Below are 17,788 nucleotides of genomic sequence, written 5' to 3' on the forward strand. Positions count from 1 at the left end.
AACGCTTGGGGAACGCCTCCAGCGTGAGCACGCTCTGAATCACATGTGTAATCAGTCCAATAGAGAAGCGAGACGTCATAGGCGGGTGACGTCACGGACCAGGAAGCTTAAAAGCACGTGCGCCGGAGCCGGCATTCAGCTTCATTTATTCAGCGAAGCGCTCTGTGTATGGTGTGTGTTTTCACGTGTCTGTTTTTGGTGCCAGTGTACCACTTTTATTTGAGACACGATGTCCAAAGTGTGTAGGAAATTAAAACATAAGAGCAATCCACGTTACAAGCCGTGTGTTCCTCCCTGCTCGCGTTTTATTCCGAGCGGGGATACACACAGCTTGTGCGTGGTTTGCTTGGGAGCGGATCACGCAGAGTCGGCTCTCGAGGGGGCCGACTGCCCGCATTGCGAGCGGCTTCCCCTGCGTGCTCTCCGCTCCCGGAAGGCTCTCTTTGCGGAGGGAGCCTTCACCAGCGTTCCTCGTGGGTCTGGCCCCACTTCCGCCGAGGCGGAGCGGCAGCTGCACTCGTGGGGTTCGCAGCTGGATCTACTAGAGGGAATGGAGACGGGTGAACCCCTATCTCCCTCCTCACCTAGTAGATCCGGGGCCCGTTCTCAGGGATCGGAAGCCCGTTCTGCGGTTCCTTCCACCCAGGGAACAGCCTCAACCTCAACCTCAACGCTTCTCATTTCTTCCTCTGAGGAGGTTGAACATGAAAGCGTTGCCGTGGCCCCACACTCGCCCCAATACGAGGAGCTTTTGGAGGTGGTTACTCGTGCGGTAGCTAAATTAAATATCGATTGGCCCGCCGAGAAACAAGCCGAACCGCAGCGAAGTAAGTTAGATGAACGCTTCCTGCGTAATCGTCCGCCTCCTTCACGTCTCTTTGTCCCCGCCTCGGATTACTATGGGAGTGTGGCGGGGACAACAGAGCGCGGTTATAGAGCGATCCCTCGGGTAGAACAGACGCTTGCAAGCTATCTGTCTCCCGAGGCGTCATCGTCTCTAAAGGCTCCGGTCTTACCCACTAAGCCGCTGCGTACAACATCAGTGCTAGTGGGTAAGGGGTACTCGGCAGCGGGTCAGGCTGGTTCTTGTCTGCACACCATGGCGGTGTTGCAGGCATACCAGGCTGATCTGCTAAAAGAGCTAGGTGAGCGCGACGAAATTAGCAAGGATAACATCTCTGAGCTAAGGAGAGCCGCTGACTTGTCTCTCCGCGCCACCAAAGAGACCGCCCGTGCCATCGGCAGGTCCATGGCAGCTATGGTGGCGGCGGAGAGACATCTATGGTTGACCCTGTCTGACATGAAGGAGAAGGACAGGGTCTTCCTTCTAGACGCCCCGCTTGCGCCTTCTGGCCTGTTCGGCGACGCCGTCAATTCCGTCGTCGACAGGTACCAGGAGGCCCGTAAACAAGCGGAGGCGTTTCAGCGGTTCCTCCCTCGTCGTGTTCTAGCTCTTGGGGTTGCTGGGCGGGAGCAGCCCCAGCCGAGTGCCAGCTCCTCACATAGGGCGAGTCAGAAGCAGAGCGTCGCCTCTCGTGCTCCTCCGCAGCGGGACCGAGATCAGCGACGCTCTAAGCCGGGACTTCTAAGCCGAAGCCCGACCTGAGGGTTGTGCTTCAGGCGAAGAGGTCCTCGGCGAAGCGGTCCTGACATTCGTGCAGGACCGCTGAGGGCAGCCCCTGCTGGGGAGAGGCGGGTAGCACCGCATTCCACGGTGTCCGTCTCTCCTCAGTGCCCTCAGGAGACCAATGTCTCCGACGAGCCCCCCCAGTCTCTTCCGCCCGGCAACGTAGCGGAGCTGGGGGGCTCGCCACCCCTGCGGGGGTCTCTAGAACAGTTAGTTCGGTTAGTTCCTGCCGGTGCGCCGCTACAGGGCACCGATCTAGCAGTTCAGAAACATCCAGAGACCAGTCTCGAGAGGCTGGTTCCCTTAGTAGATTATCTGGCAGCGTGGAAACTACTGCCAGATGTATCTGCATGGGTCCTGCATACTGTAGAGCGGGGTTATCGCATTCAGTTCGGTGCTCCGCCTCCTCCTTTCAACGGGGTCTTCCCCACTGTGGTGGGCCCCGAGCAGGGTCTGGTAATGGAACAAAAAGTAGTATCTCTCCTCAGGAAGGAGGCCATCGAGGTGGTTCCTCCTCAGGACAGAGAATCCGGGTTCTACAGCCGATACTTCATCGTTCCGAAGAAGGATGGGGGTCTGCGTCCTATTTTAGATCTAAGACATTTGAACCGCTCAGTCATGCGGCTGAAGTTCAAAATGTTGACAGTCAGTCAAGTTGTGTCACAAATCAGGTCCGAGGACTGGTTCTGAAAGACGCTTATTTTCATGTCTCCATCCTTCCTCAACACAGGAAGTTCCTAAGGTTTGCTTTCAGGGGCGAAGCATACCAATATCGGGTTCTTCCGTTCGGCCTAGCACTCTCCCCCCGCACTTTTACGAAGTGTGTGGATGCTGCTCTGGCTCCGCTGCGACTCCGGGGCATCCGCATACTCAATTACATCGACGATTGGTTGATTATGGCTCAATCAGAGCACATGGCGGTTCAACATCGAGATGTTGTTCTCGCCCATATGAAAGAGCTGGGGTTGAGACTGAACGCCAAGAAAAGTGTGCTGTCTCCATTACAGAGGACCACTTATCTGGGCGTGGTGTGGGATTCGACCACGATGCAGGCACGTTTGTCACCTGCTCGGATCGAGTCGATCCTCACGACAGTCAAGAGAGTGAAAGAAGGCCGGTCACTCACTGTAAAGCAGTTCCAGCGACTGCTGGGTCTGATGGCAGCTGCGTCCAACGTGATACCTTTTGGCCTGCTGTACATGAGACCCCTACAGTGGTGGCTCAGGACCAAGGGGTTCTCCCCGAGGGGAAACCCGTTCCGCATGATCAAAGTCACGCGGCGAGCCCTACGTGCTTTAGATATGTGGAAGAAACCTTGGTTCCTGTCTCAGGGCCCGGTGTTAGGAGCTCCTGGTCGCCGCGTAACGCTAGCGACGGATGCATCTCTCACCGGTTGGGGTGCGGTCATGAGTGGCCACCCAGCCCGCGGTCTGTGGAGCGGTCGGCATCTCTCCTGGCACATCAACTGCCTGGAGATGCTGGCCGTGTTTCGAGCTCTGAAACACTTTCTCCCAGACCTAATAGGCCGCCATGTGTTGGTGCGCACCGACAACATAGCGGTGGTCTATTATATCAACCACCAGGGAGGTCTGCGTTCGCGCCCCTTGTACAAGCTGGCGCACCAGATCCTTGTGTGGTCCCAGGACAAACTCCTCTCACTGAAAGCAGTTTACATTCCTGGGCATCTCAATACGGGAGCAGACATCCTGTCGAGGCAGGGGCCGAGGCCCGGGGATGGGATGCTTCACCCCGAGGTGGTGAAGCAGATTTGGAGAGTTTTTGGCCAGGCTCAGGTGGACCTCTTCGCGACTCAGCAGAATGCGCAATGTCCCCACTGGTTCTCTCTGTCTCATCCAGCTCCACTGGGGCTGGATGCCATGGTACAGACGTGGCCGAGGCTTCGTCTGTACGCTTTTCCCCGATCGCTCTGCTCCCAGGAGTTCTGGAGAGGGTGCGCCGGGACGGGGTCCGTCTTCTATTAGTAGCCCCGTACTGGCCGGCCCGAGCATGGTTCTCGGACCTAATTTCCCTCCTCGACGGCTCTCCATGGGAGATTCCCGTCAGGAGGGATCTCCTCTCGCAAGCGGGAGGCACCATCTTCCACCCTCGCCCGGAGTTGTGGAAGTTATGGGTGTGGCCCCTGAGGGGGCACGCCTCATAGCTTCCGGTCTCTCAACTGAGGTTGTTGAGACCATCCTCCAATCCAGAGCTCCCTCCACGAGGAAATTGTACGCCCTGAAGTGGAAACTTTTCACTTCATGGTGTGGAGACCACCAGCAAGACCCAGTTAACTGCCCAGTCGGTACAGTGCTGGAGTTTTTGCAGGATCGGTTCTCCACAGGGTTAGCCCACTCCACCCTAAAGGTTTACGTGGCGGCTATTGCGGCCTACCACGCCCCTCTCGGTGGCACTTCAGTGGGCAAGGATCCCCTTGTCGTACGTTTCCTCCGCGGTGCGCTGAGGCTGAGGCCTCCTGTACGACCTCGGGTCCCTACTTGGGACCTCGCCGTGGTGCTAGAGGCTCTTTGTGGGCCCCCCTTTGAGCCTATCGAAGAGTCCTCTGACCATTTATTGTCAATTAAGACAGTTCTTCTTTTAGCTTTATCTTCGCTAAAGAGAGTAGGAGATCTTCAGGCCCTTTCTGTGGCCCCTTCACATTTGGACTTTGCCCCTGGCATGGCCAAAGTTTTTCTGTACCCTAGACCAGGGTACGTACCGAAGGTTCCCTCTGTACCACCACGGCCCGTTGTGCTTCAGGCCTTTTGTCCTCCCCCTTTTCGGGATTCGGACCAGCAAAAGCTTAACTGTATGTGTCCAGTTCGAGCACTGGACACATACGTTCACAGATCTGCCCTGTGGAGAAAATCAGAACAATTGTTCGTCTGTTTCGGCCCCCCTAAAAGGGGCCTCCCTGCTTCTAAGCAAACCCTTAGCCGCTGGATCGTGGATGCCATCACTCTTTCTTATGAGTCTTCGGGCCTTCCCTCTCCATTGGGGGTTAAGGCCCACTCTACTCGAGGCATTTCTTCCTCTAAAGCCTTTATTTCTGGTGTCCTTTGCAGGACATCTGCAACGCTCTGGTGGTCCCCCCTTACCTTTGTCAGATTTTATGATCTAGACCTCTCACTCCTGGCTCCTCTGTTCTCCTGTCCTACTAGCACACACACTAGGCAGGGACTTGTAACTAGGGCGGCGTGGGTATAGCGTTCCCCAAGCGTTTGACGCAGCTCGAGTTCCTGAAGGGGAACGTCCCAGGTTATTTAACCATGGTTCCCGAGGGAACGAGAGGCCCTACTTCCTGCATCCCTGCTAGCACTTCGCTTCTTATTTAAGCTGAATGCCGGCTCACTGCCTGGCTGACCACCCGCCTCGTGTTCTCCTGATTACCATGTGATTCAGAGCTTCATGCTTACCGCCAGCTGCCCATTCCTTCACATCAGAAAGCCATTGTGACACCACTTTATCTGTGCAAAGCAACTCTGCTTTTAGTTCAGCTAGCCTTGCCGTTTCATCCTGGAGTCTCTGACAAGTCTGATAAACAGTGTTACACAATAATCAGGACGTTGTATGATTCAAAACAGGCCAAGTGCACACAGCAAAAGGATACACAAAACAATCTGTACATATTAAGGGCTTTCAGAAGGAATCTGTGGCGACACACAGCAACCTCCATCCCCTCTTCATCCAATTTGGAAGCCCTCCTCGATGTCTCCCTTGCTGCTGTCCACTGGGAGTCCCCACATGTGCCTTTTCCCTGTGTCTATGACACACATACAGTAACAAACACAACAATCAAATAATATTACTTTTTCAGTAACTAGTAGTGTAACTAATTACTAATATGATTTTTTCAGTAACTAGTAGTGTAACTAATTACTAATATGATTTTAGAAACAACATTACAGTTACCATCCATAAAAAAATGGTTAGTTACTTAGTTACTTTTGATGCCTCAACACTGCTGATTTAAAATCCAACAAACAAATAATTCCTAGATTTTCATAATTTTCACAACTCACACATGCATGTGATGTCCCCAGTGCAGCAGGCAAGCTTGAAATATGGAAAAGCTTATAATCATCAGATAGAAATATTGTGTTATATTGATTTTGTCAGGAAAAAAAACAAGATGACCTGAGCACTGTTGTGGAAGGCTTTACTTTTCTCTGGCATTACATCCCACCCACATCCCTCTGATCAGCATGTGGTACATTATATCACTATAATTAAAAATCTTTTTGAAAAATTAAACGGTTTCTAACAAACATATGTGATTTGATAAAATACATAATGAAATATAATTGTATATAGGTAACAAAGAAATTACAATTAGCTTCAAGCTACACATGACAATAAATGAGATTAATACAACACTTCTACTTGAATGTCACTACCAATCACTATTGAGTGTCTGTAAAAACTGCAATCCAATGTGGATTTTGGCCAAATGATGAGGCAGAAATATGTTGTTCTAGAAGAATTTTATGTGGAAAATACACAGTTACAACTGCTGTGGGACGTGAAGAAAAAAGTAATGTAACTAGTAACGTATTACTGTTGCCAGAAAGTAATAAGTAAAGTAACAATATTACTTTTGAAAAGAGTAACTAGTAATGAGTACTACATTACATTCTTTGAGTAACTAGCCCAACACTGGTCTGCTTAAGAAATTTTATAATATGAGTAATTACACTTACTCTTCTGCCAATCTTGAGGTCCTTCAATTCAGGGGTCCACTGATGCTGGCACGTTTGACATACATATAGTGGCGGATGCAAGTCAAAACGTCCTTGGAACAAAAAAGTACATTTAAAAATTAATTTTACAACAGTTGCGTGTTTCTGCACAGTGTGTCTTGATAACCATCACACTGCAGCCTTGACATCATTCAATTTCACTGATTAGGGATACCATAGGAATGAATGGGAAGTGCTGTAAGCTTATAAAACATTTTTTTTTTTTTTTCCAGTTGAAACTCTAAAAATAGTTCAATCCAAAACTACTGTTTAGTGTAAAACATGTTGAAGATTAGCAGATAGGCTGTCACTTCAATAAATGATAAGCTATTTCCTCAAAAAAGCTGTTTATTCAGCATAGTGAAGCCTCTCCTCCTTTGACATCTGCTCTCCTTCTCTACACCGTAGCTTTTTTGGCTAAAGGTTGCAGGCTTGCCTTCCAGTGGCTTTGGTATCACACATCGTTTACATTTGTCAAATTCACTAAATTCTAACAGCTGTGTTAATTGGACTAACTTTTTTTGGTTTGTTTTTTTGGTCTGTCTTTGTTTTGGCTAATGACAATACCGTGTGCTATACCATAGGTTTTGACATGACTGCAATTGTAAGCACAATGCCACAGCACACAAGTATGAAAAACATCAAATCTACAATAGAAATCTAAATAGTGAATTGTTTTTACCATTGATGGTAATTAAAATTACTGGTTTGCCTGGTAAAATGGTGAAGTTGGTGCTTTCACAGGAGCAGTCTGGCACCTTCACAGTCGGCAAAATGCAAAAAAAAAAAAAAAAAAAAAAAAAAAAATCACTAATTTAGATTATTTGTAACTGGCTGCAGACACACATGAACAGCAAAATGATGGCTTTCGTGAGAACACACTAAACCTTGCTCATGGATGCGATATCCATCTTCCCCTTTAATGGCATATGAGGTTGGTGGAATGGCTTCAAAAAATCCATGAATGACACATTCCCTGTTGTGGAGTGGCTGTTTTTTGTGACGTAATACATCACACTCCCCACAGAACCACTCCTCGGGAAGACACTCTGTACACCTAGGGAGAAAAAAAAAAAAAAAAAATAATATATTATTTCAGGTGAATAACTCACATAAAGTATAACACACTCAGTTTAAGCTATTCCAAATTTAGTTATACACTAGGTTTAATTGTATTGTGTTTAGCACTGGCACCTTACAGCAAGAAGGTCCTAGATTTACTTTTCTCATAAATGTGGTTCCCATAAATGTGGGGTGCCCAAGTTTTATACCACCCTAAAACACATGCATCCTAGCCTATATAGCAGGGCACTTTATTTCTCAGCAAGCCTAAGCTGGGTAATTAAAGTTTAATATTCATGAAAACCAACCTAATAACAGCAGGCTCATGGCAAAGCCAACACAATGGATGACCAACAGCCTCTTTTGCAATAAGGCATTTTAGGTGGTATGGTCTTGCTTCTTTCCAGCGATCTGAGGCTTTCTGCTGCCGAAAAGACCATGATGATGCAGAGCTTCTTTGAGGCTCAGCAGAAGGATAAGATGCCAAAATATTAGAGAGCCTCTCCATATTTTTTTCTGTAAAGAAAATATAAAATAAAGTCATAGAGGTCAATTTAGATGAGGACCAATTAAAAGTCAACTAATAAATATTTAGCATAAACACATGATTCCATGATTCAGTTCCAAACTAGCCTAAATACTTAATAAATTGTGTTCTTAATCCATTTACTGCACTGTCAGTTTTGTCTAAGCAGTTTTTCTTTAATTACACATGGTTTCTAAATTGATGTGATTTACCAAATTCCTCTTGAGGATTTAGTTTTGCTGAGGGTACAGTAAGTGGGACGTCCACACTGGATGATGAGGAGTACTCAAGAGGAGGGTGTGTGACTGTAAAACAGTACATAGAAGAATAACATGTTATACTATCATTGTATTCATGTTTTATTTTTTCAACCCAAAGCTGAACAATTTGTGAAATCAGACATATTTCTGTTAAGTACTTGGTAATGTCTTCTACAACAGGATATATGCCGAATGTCACCTGACCAAACCTCAAAACAGGTATCATTGCTTCCGCTTGTCAGAGAACGTGTTAATAGCTGTACTGTATTATGGCGATATCGATGGACTTTTAAGGTAATCAGTTAAACGAGTTGGCTGTTTTTATTGTTGACATTTTTTTCGATTTTTATATATAAATGTTAGTTAAAAGGACATTGGTTAAGATCATCTTTAGTGTCTACTTTGAAGGCAACTTAAGTAAAATAGCTTCATATTTAACGAGACATATGCAAAACATGTGAACCAGAAGCAACGAGAACTGTTTAGCAGAATACGGAAGTCTGTTGTGCATAACCACTATAGTGCCACCGAAAGGTTTATGTACGTTTTAATGTCTTTTAGATATTGTAACATTTTAAACTCTAAACAATTAATTACAGTGTTCTAATTTGATTTGGTTCACCATTTACATAATTCAGACATAACCTGGAGCTGAAGCTTGCCGTCACCCTCCTTGCCTCCCCCTTGGCTTGCCTTGCCGCGCCCTAAAAGGTCCCTTCTGGAGGTCTGTGGAGGGTCTCCTTCAGAGCGTGCACGTTTCCTCTCCACAGATGATGTCTGTGTGTGTGGAGTAAAAATTTCTTGTAAGACTGATGTTGTTAAAGGTACTGGATCCAAAAGACAGGTAATTAGTGAAAGGAAAACACAACATAGTGTGTTAGTAAGGTTTTGAATGTCTTAAAATGAGCCTTGCCATAGATTATCCAAGGCTCTGTAACTCGGAGGGATGGAGCTCCATTCTTTAATAAAAAAAATCCCCTCATTTACATTCACCAATGAGCATTATAAGATGTCAATTACTTAAATTTACCATGCAACATACCTGCATGACATATCCTGCACTCATCCTTCTTCTACATTCAATACATTTTTACTTTACGTTATCCCCCATTCGCATGCTCAAGTATAAAATGATTTAGGTATATAAAAAATCTTACCATGGCTTCAGCTAGAGCATGGTCTAATTTCAGTTCAAGAGCCATGCCATGCTCTCCCCTCTTGGTAGTGGGGATCCTGTGAGTCAGGTTTATGTTTGGTCGCCATTACAACACAAACAGATACAGACAGACTAAGGACAGACAGACTGACAAAGATGGATATGACAGACAAGTATATAGAGACAGATAGAGAGGAAAGTTTGTGAAATAAAGAGTGAAAGATGGATAGAAATATAGTTAGTGAGACAGATGGACACAAAGGTTGCAAGAGATAGACAGATAGATAGATAGATAGATAGATAGATAGATAGATAGATAGATAGATAGAGATAGATAGATAGATAGATAGATAGATAGATAGATAGAGTTTGGCTCTTAAAAGTGCCTTTGGGTTCGGTTAGATTCGGACAAGATTTGGACAGGTGACTTATTTGACAGGATCTGGAAGGAGAACAGAAAATGTTAATCATGTAGTGTTGAGTAGTTATGTTAAAATAAGGTTTAAAAAGTGTACCCCTCTAGTGAGATATTCTGAATTTCTTATAAATACTTAAGGTAAATGAATAAAAAAAAAAAAAATCATGTTTTGTTATTTTCTGTATGCTAATGTGCATCTGGGGCTTCCTCATCCCAGATTTAAAGGCAATGTTATGTGTAGTAATGTTAGGCCAAGTTATTTCATGTCAGTTCAGAATCAGAAGTTAGGGGACATAGATGTCAAATGTAATAATACCATAATGCTTTTTTTTTTTTTCTTAGTTTTAATTGGCTAAATAGCCTACACTGCTGGACAATAACAAATCATTTGTATTCTATATTTTATATTTTTCTCCTGTATTTTTTCCCATTTTTATCACAGGATAAGGCAGAAAATATATTTCATAGTTCCCATACTGTAATAAATGCTATGTCAAAAACACTGCATTATTTATATACCACATACCATATATTTCATATATTTGTCTTTCGTCCTTTCATCAGTCACAACGTTTCTGTTTTTATTCAGCAGAGCTACAGCAATAGCTGGATACCTTTGTCAATATTAGGGATTTCCTGGCACGTCACTCGTTATTACTTTAGGAGTTTTTTAGTACTTTCTGCGCAAGAGCGCCCTCCAGCGTCGAGTATGAATGAATCATTACACTGCTTCAGCGTGTTTAGCGTCCATAATGTTCACATTTTCTCATTTTGGATACGACTGAAACATAAGGTCATGATGACTGAGATAAAATCACCCTTGACCCACACAATAATGCAGTGCTCCACGCTAGGTTACCCTTAAGCTGATATAACCGAGAGTTAGCTTATACTTAAGTTTGCTAGGCCGTTTAGCCTAATTTCACAAGTGTATGTTTTTTTTCCCGCTGATAATGACCCGCCATTGGTAGGCTGCAAAAGGGGGTCAATCCCATGTTCCCCATGTTAAAATGCCCAACTTCACAGCAGAAAAAAATGTGTTTACAGCCTGGTTCAAAAAGTGGTTTTGGTCTATATAGCTAATTTTGCCCTTCATGTCAACTGTGAGGGGGGTGATTTTTTTTTATAACTCATCCGTTTAATTTATATTAAGCCTTAAAGTTCTGCATAATTTAGGGCGTGGCCACTTAAGTGACAGGTGGATTGCCGCTGCTGTCACCACCGTCGCGCTCGGCGGGTGTAGTTTCAGCAACCAGCTCCACCCATGTCCCGCCTATTTGCCCATTTTCGATTATCCGGGAGTGACGTGCAGTGATGCGATTCCAAGATGGCGACGACTGAGTCCCGTCCACTAAGAGCTTAAAAATGCTCTTCAGAAACCTGCGGGTGACGTCACGGACACTACATCCATGTTTTTTACAGTCTATGGTTTTTACCAGGTAAAATTTGTGTATTTTTAAACAACCATTGAGAATTTTTAATTAAAGTATATTACAAACTTTTCATTAGGACCCTAAAGAATCATATTAACTTATGGAAAATGGGCACCCGATGACCCCTTTAAGTAACATCTAAAAATTAATTTAGGTAACAGGACAGAAAATTTATAATGATGCTCACTGCTACAGTTACAATATCATCAAGTATACAGAAAAGAAAATCAGACCACATGCTTTCAGTCATTTGATTGCCTTCAGAAGATCCAGATGTTGTAATATTATGTTGAAAATGTGCCTTGTGAAATTTTCCCAGTTTTTCAGAGGGGGGAATGTTATGGTGGTTGGCATCGTGTCTGTCCATGTGTGCATTTGTGTTTGAGTAAAAATAAAAAGGTTTTGTGCCTAAAAATTGTGTTTTTGCTCTTTTTTTCCCCTCCCCCTATTGTGTAGATACTGGTAATTGTAAGTCTAGTCTGCAATAACAGCACACACAGCTTACTTTACATTTGAAGACATTTATTTTGGGTAGTGGAAGGGTGTAATCCACGAGGCTTTGACATGAGTACTCTCATACAAACACAATTTAACAATTTTATTAATCACCACAAAAATAATTATAAAATAGGTCGTTTAGATTATGGACGCTGACTGAGACATACATTAGTTTATGCCAAGAATCTCTTAAAATAGTTATTTTTTATTTTTTAATTCGTTTTTTTTTTTCCTTTCTTTTTTGTAAAGCTTTAGTTTTGTATTATTTATGTTTTGTTATATACATATATGTATAAATGGTGCTTTGCTTGTAATGCCACTTTTTTGTATGTAAGGTTGAAATTTTCTGCACTAATATTTTTTTATATCACCAATTATTAGTAAGAAAAAACAATAGTTTGCTACTTTCACTATTCGTTGTATTCACTATTCATTAAATTTTTTCCTGTATCTGATGAGATTTGGCGTTGCTTCTGGCCACATCTGATGAGTTTTTGCGCCACTTCCGGCCGGAGCTGTATCTCTTCTAGCCATAACCCTGTTACGGTGCAGTCCAGCGACATGACAAAGAAAGTTGATCCTGATTGGTCATCTTGTGTGCATTCGAAGAGCTGATTGGCTCACAAATAAAACCTTATAGAACCAAGTTAGAGTTCGACTTTCTAGAATAGAACCTTTTTGTTTTCTAAATAAAAAGTCTTGAAATGTACACTAAATGTAAACTTAAAAAAAAAAACATCACAACTGTAACATGGACGCTGAGGCAGTAGTAGAATCCATTAGCGGATGTTTATTAAAGCAATCAGCAAACATACAGACTGAACGTAATTCCAACAGCAGAGAGGTTAGGCAGGCAGTGGGTCAAATACCGAGCTGACAGTCCAATAAAGTTAACGTAACAAAGGGGGAAATTCCAGAGAGCGGTAGTCAAGTGGTAAATACAGGGTCAAACCTTGAAATCAGTCCAAAACAGGCAAACAAATCCAAAGGGTAATCCAAACACAATAATCAGGAATAAAGCAAGACGGCAACAGGTAATCCAACAGAGTATGAAAACGCTCGGGGCAGGATAAACTGGCAATACTTCGCGACGTGTGAGCACATGGTGAGTCCTTAAATACTGCCAAACAGGAAGTAGCAGTAGAAGCAGCAGAGGGAGCATGCAGGCAGTACTGGGGTGAGGGCTCCCTCTGCTGGCTTGGCGTTACAGAATCCCCCCCCCAGGAGCGACTCCTGGCGCTCAAACAACAGTCCAGGTGGGTGGGGGAACAGAGGCAAAACAGGGGGTGGGACGGAGGGCCAGGTCCATGTAGAGCAGGTGGGCCTGGATCGTGGAGCAGGGACAGACAGTGAAGCACTGGAGGACCTTGGCCGTGGGGCTGTGGCAGACAGTAGAACCCTGGAGGTCCTGGGCCGTGGTGCGGTGGCAGACAGTGAAGCACTGGAGGACCTGGGCCGTGGGGCTGTGGCAGACAGTAGAACCCTGGAGGTCCTGGGCCGTGGTGCTGTGGCAGACAGTGGAAACCTGGAGGACCTGGGCCGTGGAGCGATAGCGGACCGTGAAATACTGACGTGCCTGGGCCGCAGAGCAATGACAGACAGTGGAACACTGGAGGTCCTGGGCCGTGAAGCAGTAGCAGACCATGTAGTACTGGAAGGCCAGGGCCGTGGAGCAAAGGCAGAGTAGGGAACCATGGTGGGGCAGGCAGAGCAGGTAGAGCTGGGAGCCATGGCGACACAGGCAGAGCAGACAGAACAAGGGGCCACAGCGAGGCAGGCAGAGCAGAGAGCCGTGGCGAGGCAGGCAGAGCAAGGAGCCATGGCGAGGCAGGCAGAGCAAGGAGCCATGGCGAGGCAGGCAGAGCAAGGAGCCATGGCGAGGCAGGCAGAGCAAGGAGCCATGGCGAGGCAGGCAGAGCAAGGAGCCATGGCGAGGCAGGCAGAGCAGGCAGAGCAGGAAGCCATGGCGAGGCAGGCAGAGCAGGCGTAACAGGGAGCCATTGCAGGGCAGGCAGAGCGGTGTGTACATGAATGATTTCCTTGGCCTTCTTGATTGCGACATGACGGGCAGAGAGTTCATCGTAGGCCTTTGTGACTGTGACATGACGGGTAAAGAGTTCATCTTGGAACGCCGCCCCCATAGGAGGATCCACAGCTTGTGCTGACACCTCTGGGGGCATGGGCGCAGATGCTTGAGCAGGTGAGGCAGGGAAGTTATAAACGGCCTTCATGGCTGCGACAGGACAGGCAAAGAGTCCGTGGGGAAACGCCGCCCCTTTAGGAAATTCTGCAGCCGGAGCTGCCACTTCTGGGGGCATTGGCGCGGACTCATAGACAGAGGAGACCTCTGGCGTAGACTCGTGGACAGACGAGGCCTCTGGAGCAGACTCATGGACAGACGAGGCCTCTGGAGCAGACTCATGGACAGACGAGGCCTCTGGAGCACAGTGTGCAGCCCACACACTAAAAATGGCTATGGCCATTACAGGCAGCACAGTAGCTAGTGGGGTGTCTGTTGACCTTGTGGGTGCTGATGTTATGGGCTTGTGGCTTGTGAATGTGGGCTCTGCGTGGCTTGGGTTAGTAGATACGTGAGGTGGATTGGAAATGTTATAGGGGACCTGATGAGGATTTGGTAGGACAATAGCTCTTTGCCTTGAGTTAGGGAGGCCTGCCGTGGCCGGACTTGACTCAGGGAGGCCTGCCGTGGCCGGACTTGACTCAGGGAGGCCTGCCGTGGCCGGACTTGAGTTGGGAAGAACGGCGGTGACTTGACCTGGCTTGTGCAGTCCAGCTGTGACTTGGCTTGGCTTGTGAAGGTCAACGGTGACTTGACTTGGCTCAGGGAAAATAGCGGCAGTTTGACTTGGCTCATGAAGATCTGCTGTAACCTGGCTTGACTCAGGAACAACATGGCTTGACTCAGGAACAGTTGTGACTTGGCTTGACTCGTGGGGAACAGCTGCATCTTGGCTTGAATCGTGGAGAACAGCAGCTGTGTCTTGGCTTGACTCGTGGAATACAGCTGTGACTTGGCTTGACTCGTGGGATACAGCTGTGACTTGGCTTGACTTGTGGGGAACACCAGCTGTGTCTTGGCTTGATTCATGAAGCACAACAGCTGTGTCTTGGCTTGACTCGTGGAAAACAACAGCTGTATCTAGGCTTGACTCATGGAGAGTAGCTGTAATATGGCTTGACTCATAGAGAACAGCTGAAACTTGGCTTGATTCATGGAGAACAATAGCTTTGGCTTGACTTGACTCTGTTGCTTGACTTGACTCTGTTGCTTGACTTGACTCTGTTGCTTGGCCGGGCTCTGAAGCTTGGCCGGGCTCTGAAGCTTGGCCGGGCTCTGAAGCTTGGCCGGGCTCTGAAGCTGGACTTGACCCTGGGACTGGACTTGACTTGGAAGGTTTTGACCCTGGAGCAGCAACTGCAGCTTGACTTGGTTCTGCAGCTTGACTTGGTTCTGCAGCTTGACTTGGTTCTGCAGCTTGACTTGGTTCTGCAGCTTGACTTGGTTCTGCAGCTTGACTTGGTTCTGCAGCTTGACTTGGTTCTGCAGCTTGACTTGGTTCTGCAGCTTGACTTGGTTCTGCAGCTTGACTTGGTTCTGCAGCTTGACTTGGAAGCCTTGGACCTTGGAGCAGCAGCTGTAGCTTGACTTGACACAGGAGACACAGCTGCAACTTGACCTGATTCTGAAGATGGCCCTGCAGCTTGACTTGAGTCATGGGTAGCTGCCGTGACACGAGGGAGCGCCATCTTAGCCGTCCATACTGCCATTAGGGGTGAGTCCAGTATGTGTGCCATCATGTGGTGTGGTTTTGGGATGATGGCCATCTTGTGGACTGGTTCTGGAATGGCAGCCATCTTGTGAACAGGTTTGGGGATGGCGGCCATCTTGTGGACTGGCTCTGGAATGGCGGCCATCTTGTGAACAGGTTTGGGGCTGGTGGCCATGACGGGTGCAGACTCTGGACGGGCGACAGGCGTAGCGTGAGCAGGCCCTGGAGCGGCAGGCGTAGCGTGAGCAGGCCCTGGAGCGGCAAGCGTGTCGTGAGCAGGCCCTGGAGCGGCAGGCGTGGCATGAACAGGCTTTGGCTTGGCAGGCATGACGTGAACAGGCTTTGGCTTGGTGGATGTAGCTTGAACAGGCTTTGGCTTGGTGGATGTGGCTTGAGCTGGTTGTGGTATGGTGGTTACTGTGGGATTGCGGGGTCCCTCGTCCGCAATCCCAACAGTGTATGGGGATCCGCTTAAGAGCAGGGCATGATCGATATATTCCTCCAGTGACCAACGAATTTTCCCCCCTGGCAGAATTGAACTAATGGGCTCATTTAACCCAAAACGAAAAAAGTCCTTTAGTGCCACATCATTGAAATCTACTAGATGACACAGTCCACAAAAATCCTCAACATACTCCTCTATGGGCCTGTCACCTTGACGAAGGCAGATGAGACGAGAAACCGCTGGGTTCATGATTTTGTGTGTTGTGTATGCTGTAACTTCCGCTGGATTCAGGGGTGGCGAAGTATTCTGTAACATGGACGCTGAGGCAGTAGTAGAATCCATTAGCGGATGTTTATTAAAGCAATCAGCAAACATACAGACTGAACGTAATTCCAACAGCAGAGAGGTTAGGCAGGCAGTGGGTCAAATACCGAGCTGACAGTCCAATAAAGTTAACGTAACAAAGGGGGAAATTCCAGAGAGCGGTAGTCAAGTGGTAAATACAGGGTCAAACCTTGAAATCAGTCCAAAACAGGCAAACAAATCCAAAGGGTAATCCAAACACAATAATCAGGAATAAAGCAAGACGGCAACAGGTAATCCAACAGAGTATGAAAACGCTCGGTAAGGCAGGATAAACTGGCAATACTTCGCGACGTGTGAGCACATGGTGAGTCCTTAAATACTGCCAAACAGGAAGTAGCAGTAGAAGCAGCAGAGGGAGCATGCAGGCAGTACTGGGGTGAGGGCTCCCTCTGCTGGCTTGGCGTTACAACAATGTAAATAAGTTGTCACAGAATAAGAATATGTGACTCAATTTTGACAAAAATGTCAGATAGCACCTTATAATTCCAAGACGACTAAATACACTGCCAGTATTTTACTGTTAATTTACAGGATAACTTTTATTACACTGTAATTCTCTATTCAGAAAAAAATACAATAAAATGACAAAATATACAAAATGTATACAGAATAAACTGTATAAAAATATACAGTACTTTACTGGTACAAAAAATACTTTATAGGTTCCTGCAAATTTATAGTGAATAGTTTTACAGTGTGCAATTATTAACCCAAAATATATTGTAATTTCACACTTTTTTTTTTTACAGTGCAGTCAGTATGTCCAATCTACTTTTTTGTTTGTTTGATTATTTTTAAGACTAGAAAAACAAAATAGGCTAAATGAAAATTAATAACAAAAACCCTTCACATATAAACTGCTGGATCAGTATCTGCATTTGTCCAGGTGACAGTCTTGTTCAGGACGTGTTGTTTTGATTCACTTGTTTGGAGCTTGTGAAGTTTCCACTGTCAAATACTGTAAAATACAGAGAAAGATAAAATACACTAAGATCTGCTTTAACACAAGATAATAAATGACAGCATTTACTTAATTACTTACTGTAGTTTCTTGTGTTTACAGTGTGGATCCTTCAGTAGAGCAGAGCGCAACTTCAATCCTGAGTCTCCTGGTATATTGTTTCTCAGATCCAGTTCTCTCAGGTGTGAGTTTGACCTCAGTGCTGAAATCAGAGCAGCACAGCCTTCCTCTCCAATACTGCAGTAACGCAGCCTGCAGAGAGTGAAGAACATGAATGATCTCTGAGATTGTGTTTAATCTTTAGTGTGAGAGTGTGTTTGTGTGTGTGTTTGTATGAGCACTACTTTTTCTATACACCAGGATCAGCACAATAGAGACTTGAACTTGTCAGCAGCTAAAGCATTAATTTAAATGCACTCGACCCACATGATTCCTGATTGTGATGCTGAACAAGTTTATAGTACTATACAGGTGATAATGATAAAATGAGAGTAACATTATAGTATAAC

At 46.0% G+C, this 17,788-nt stretch overlaps 1 protein-coding gene across 2 annotated transcripts in view; it reads right to left on the reverse strand.

The window, feature by feature from the left end:
- The window catches only part of LOC127158523 (uncharacterized), a 28,726-nt gene that overhangs the window by 5,032 nt on the left and 5,906 nt on the right, over nt 1–17,788 (reverse strand). Inside the window, exons 5-7 of one of the 2 annotated variants that reach the window (XR_007826178.1) lie at nt 7,251–7,420; nt 6,325–6,416; nt 5,041–5,387 (exon numbers count right to left, since the gene is read on the reverse strand). Coding sequence is in view for 1 of the 2 variants with exons in the window: in XM_051101606.1 (XP_050957563.1) it covers nt 7,251–7,420; nt 7,734–7,941; nt 8,164–8,256 (471 nt within the window). In the remaining variant the exon portion in view is untranslated. Of the gene's footprint in view, nt 1–5,040; nt 5,388–6,324; nt 6,417–7,250; nt 7,421–7,733; nt 7,942–8,163; nt 8,257–17,788 lie in introns of both variants that reach the window. The other variant, XM_051101606.1, reaches the window with a different exon arrangement.

Source organism: Labeo rohita, unplaced genomic scaffold (assembly GCF_022985175.1).
Source record: "Labeo rohita strain BAU-BD-2019 unplaced genomic scaffold, IGBB_LRoh.1.0 scaffold_154, whole genome shotgun sequence".
NCBI lineage: Eukaryota > Metazoa > Chordata > Actinopteri > Cypriniformes > Cyprinidae > Labeo > Labeo rohita.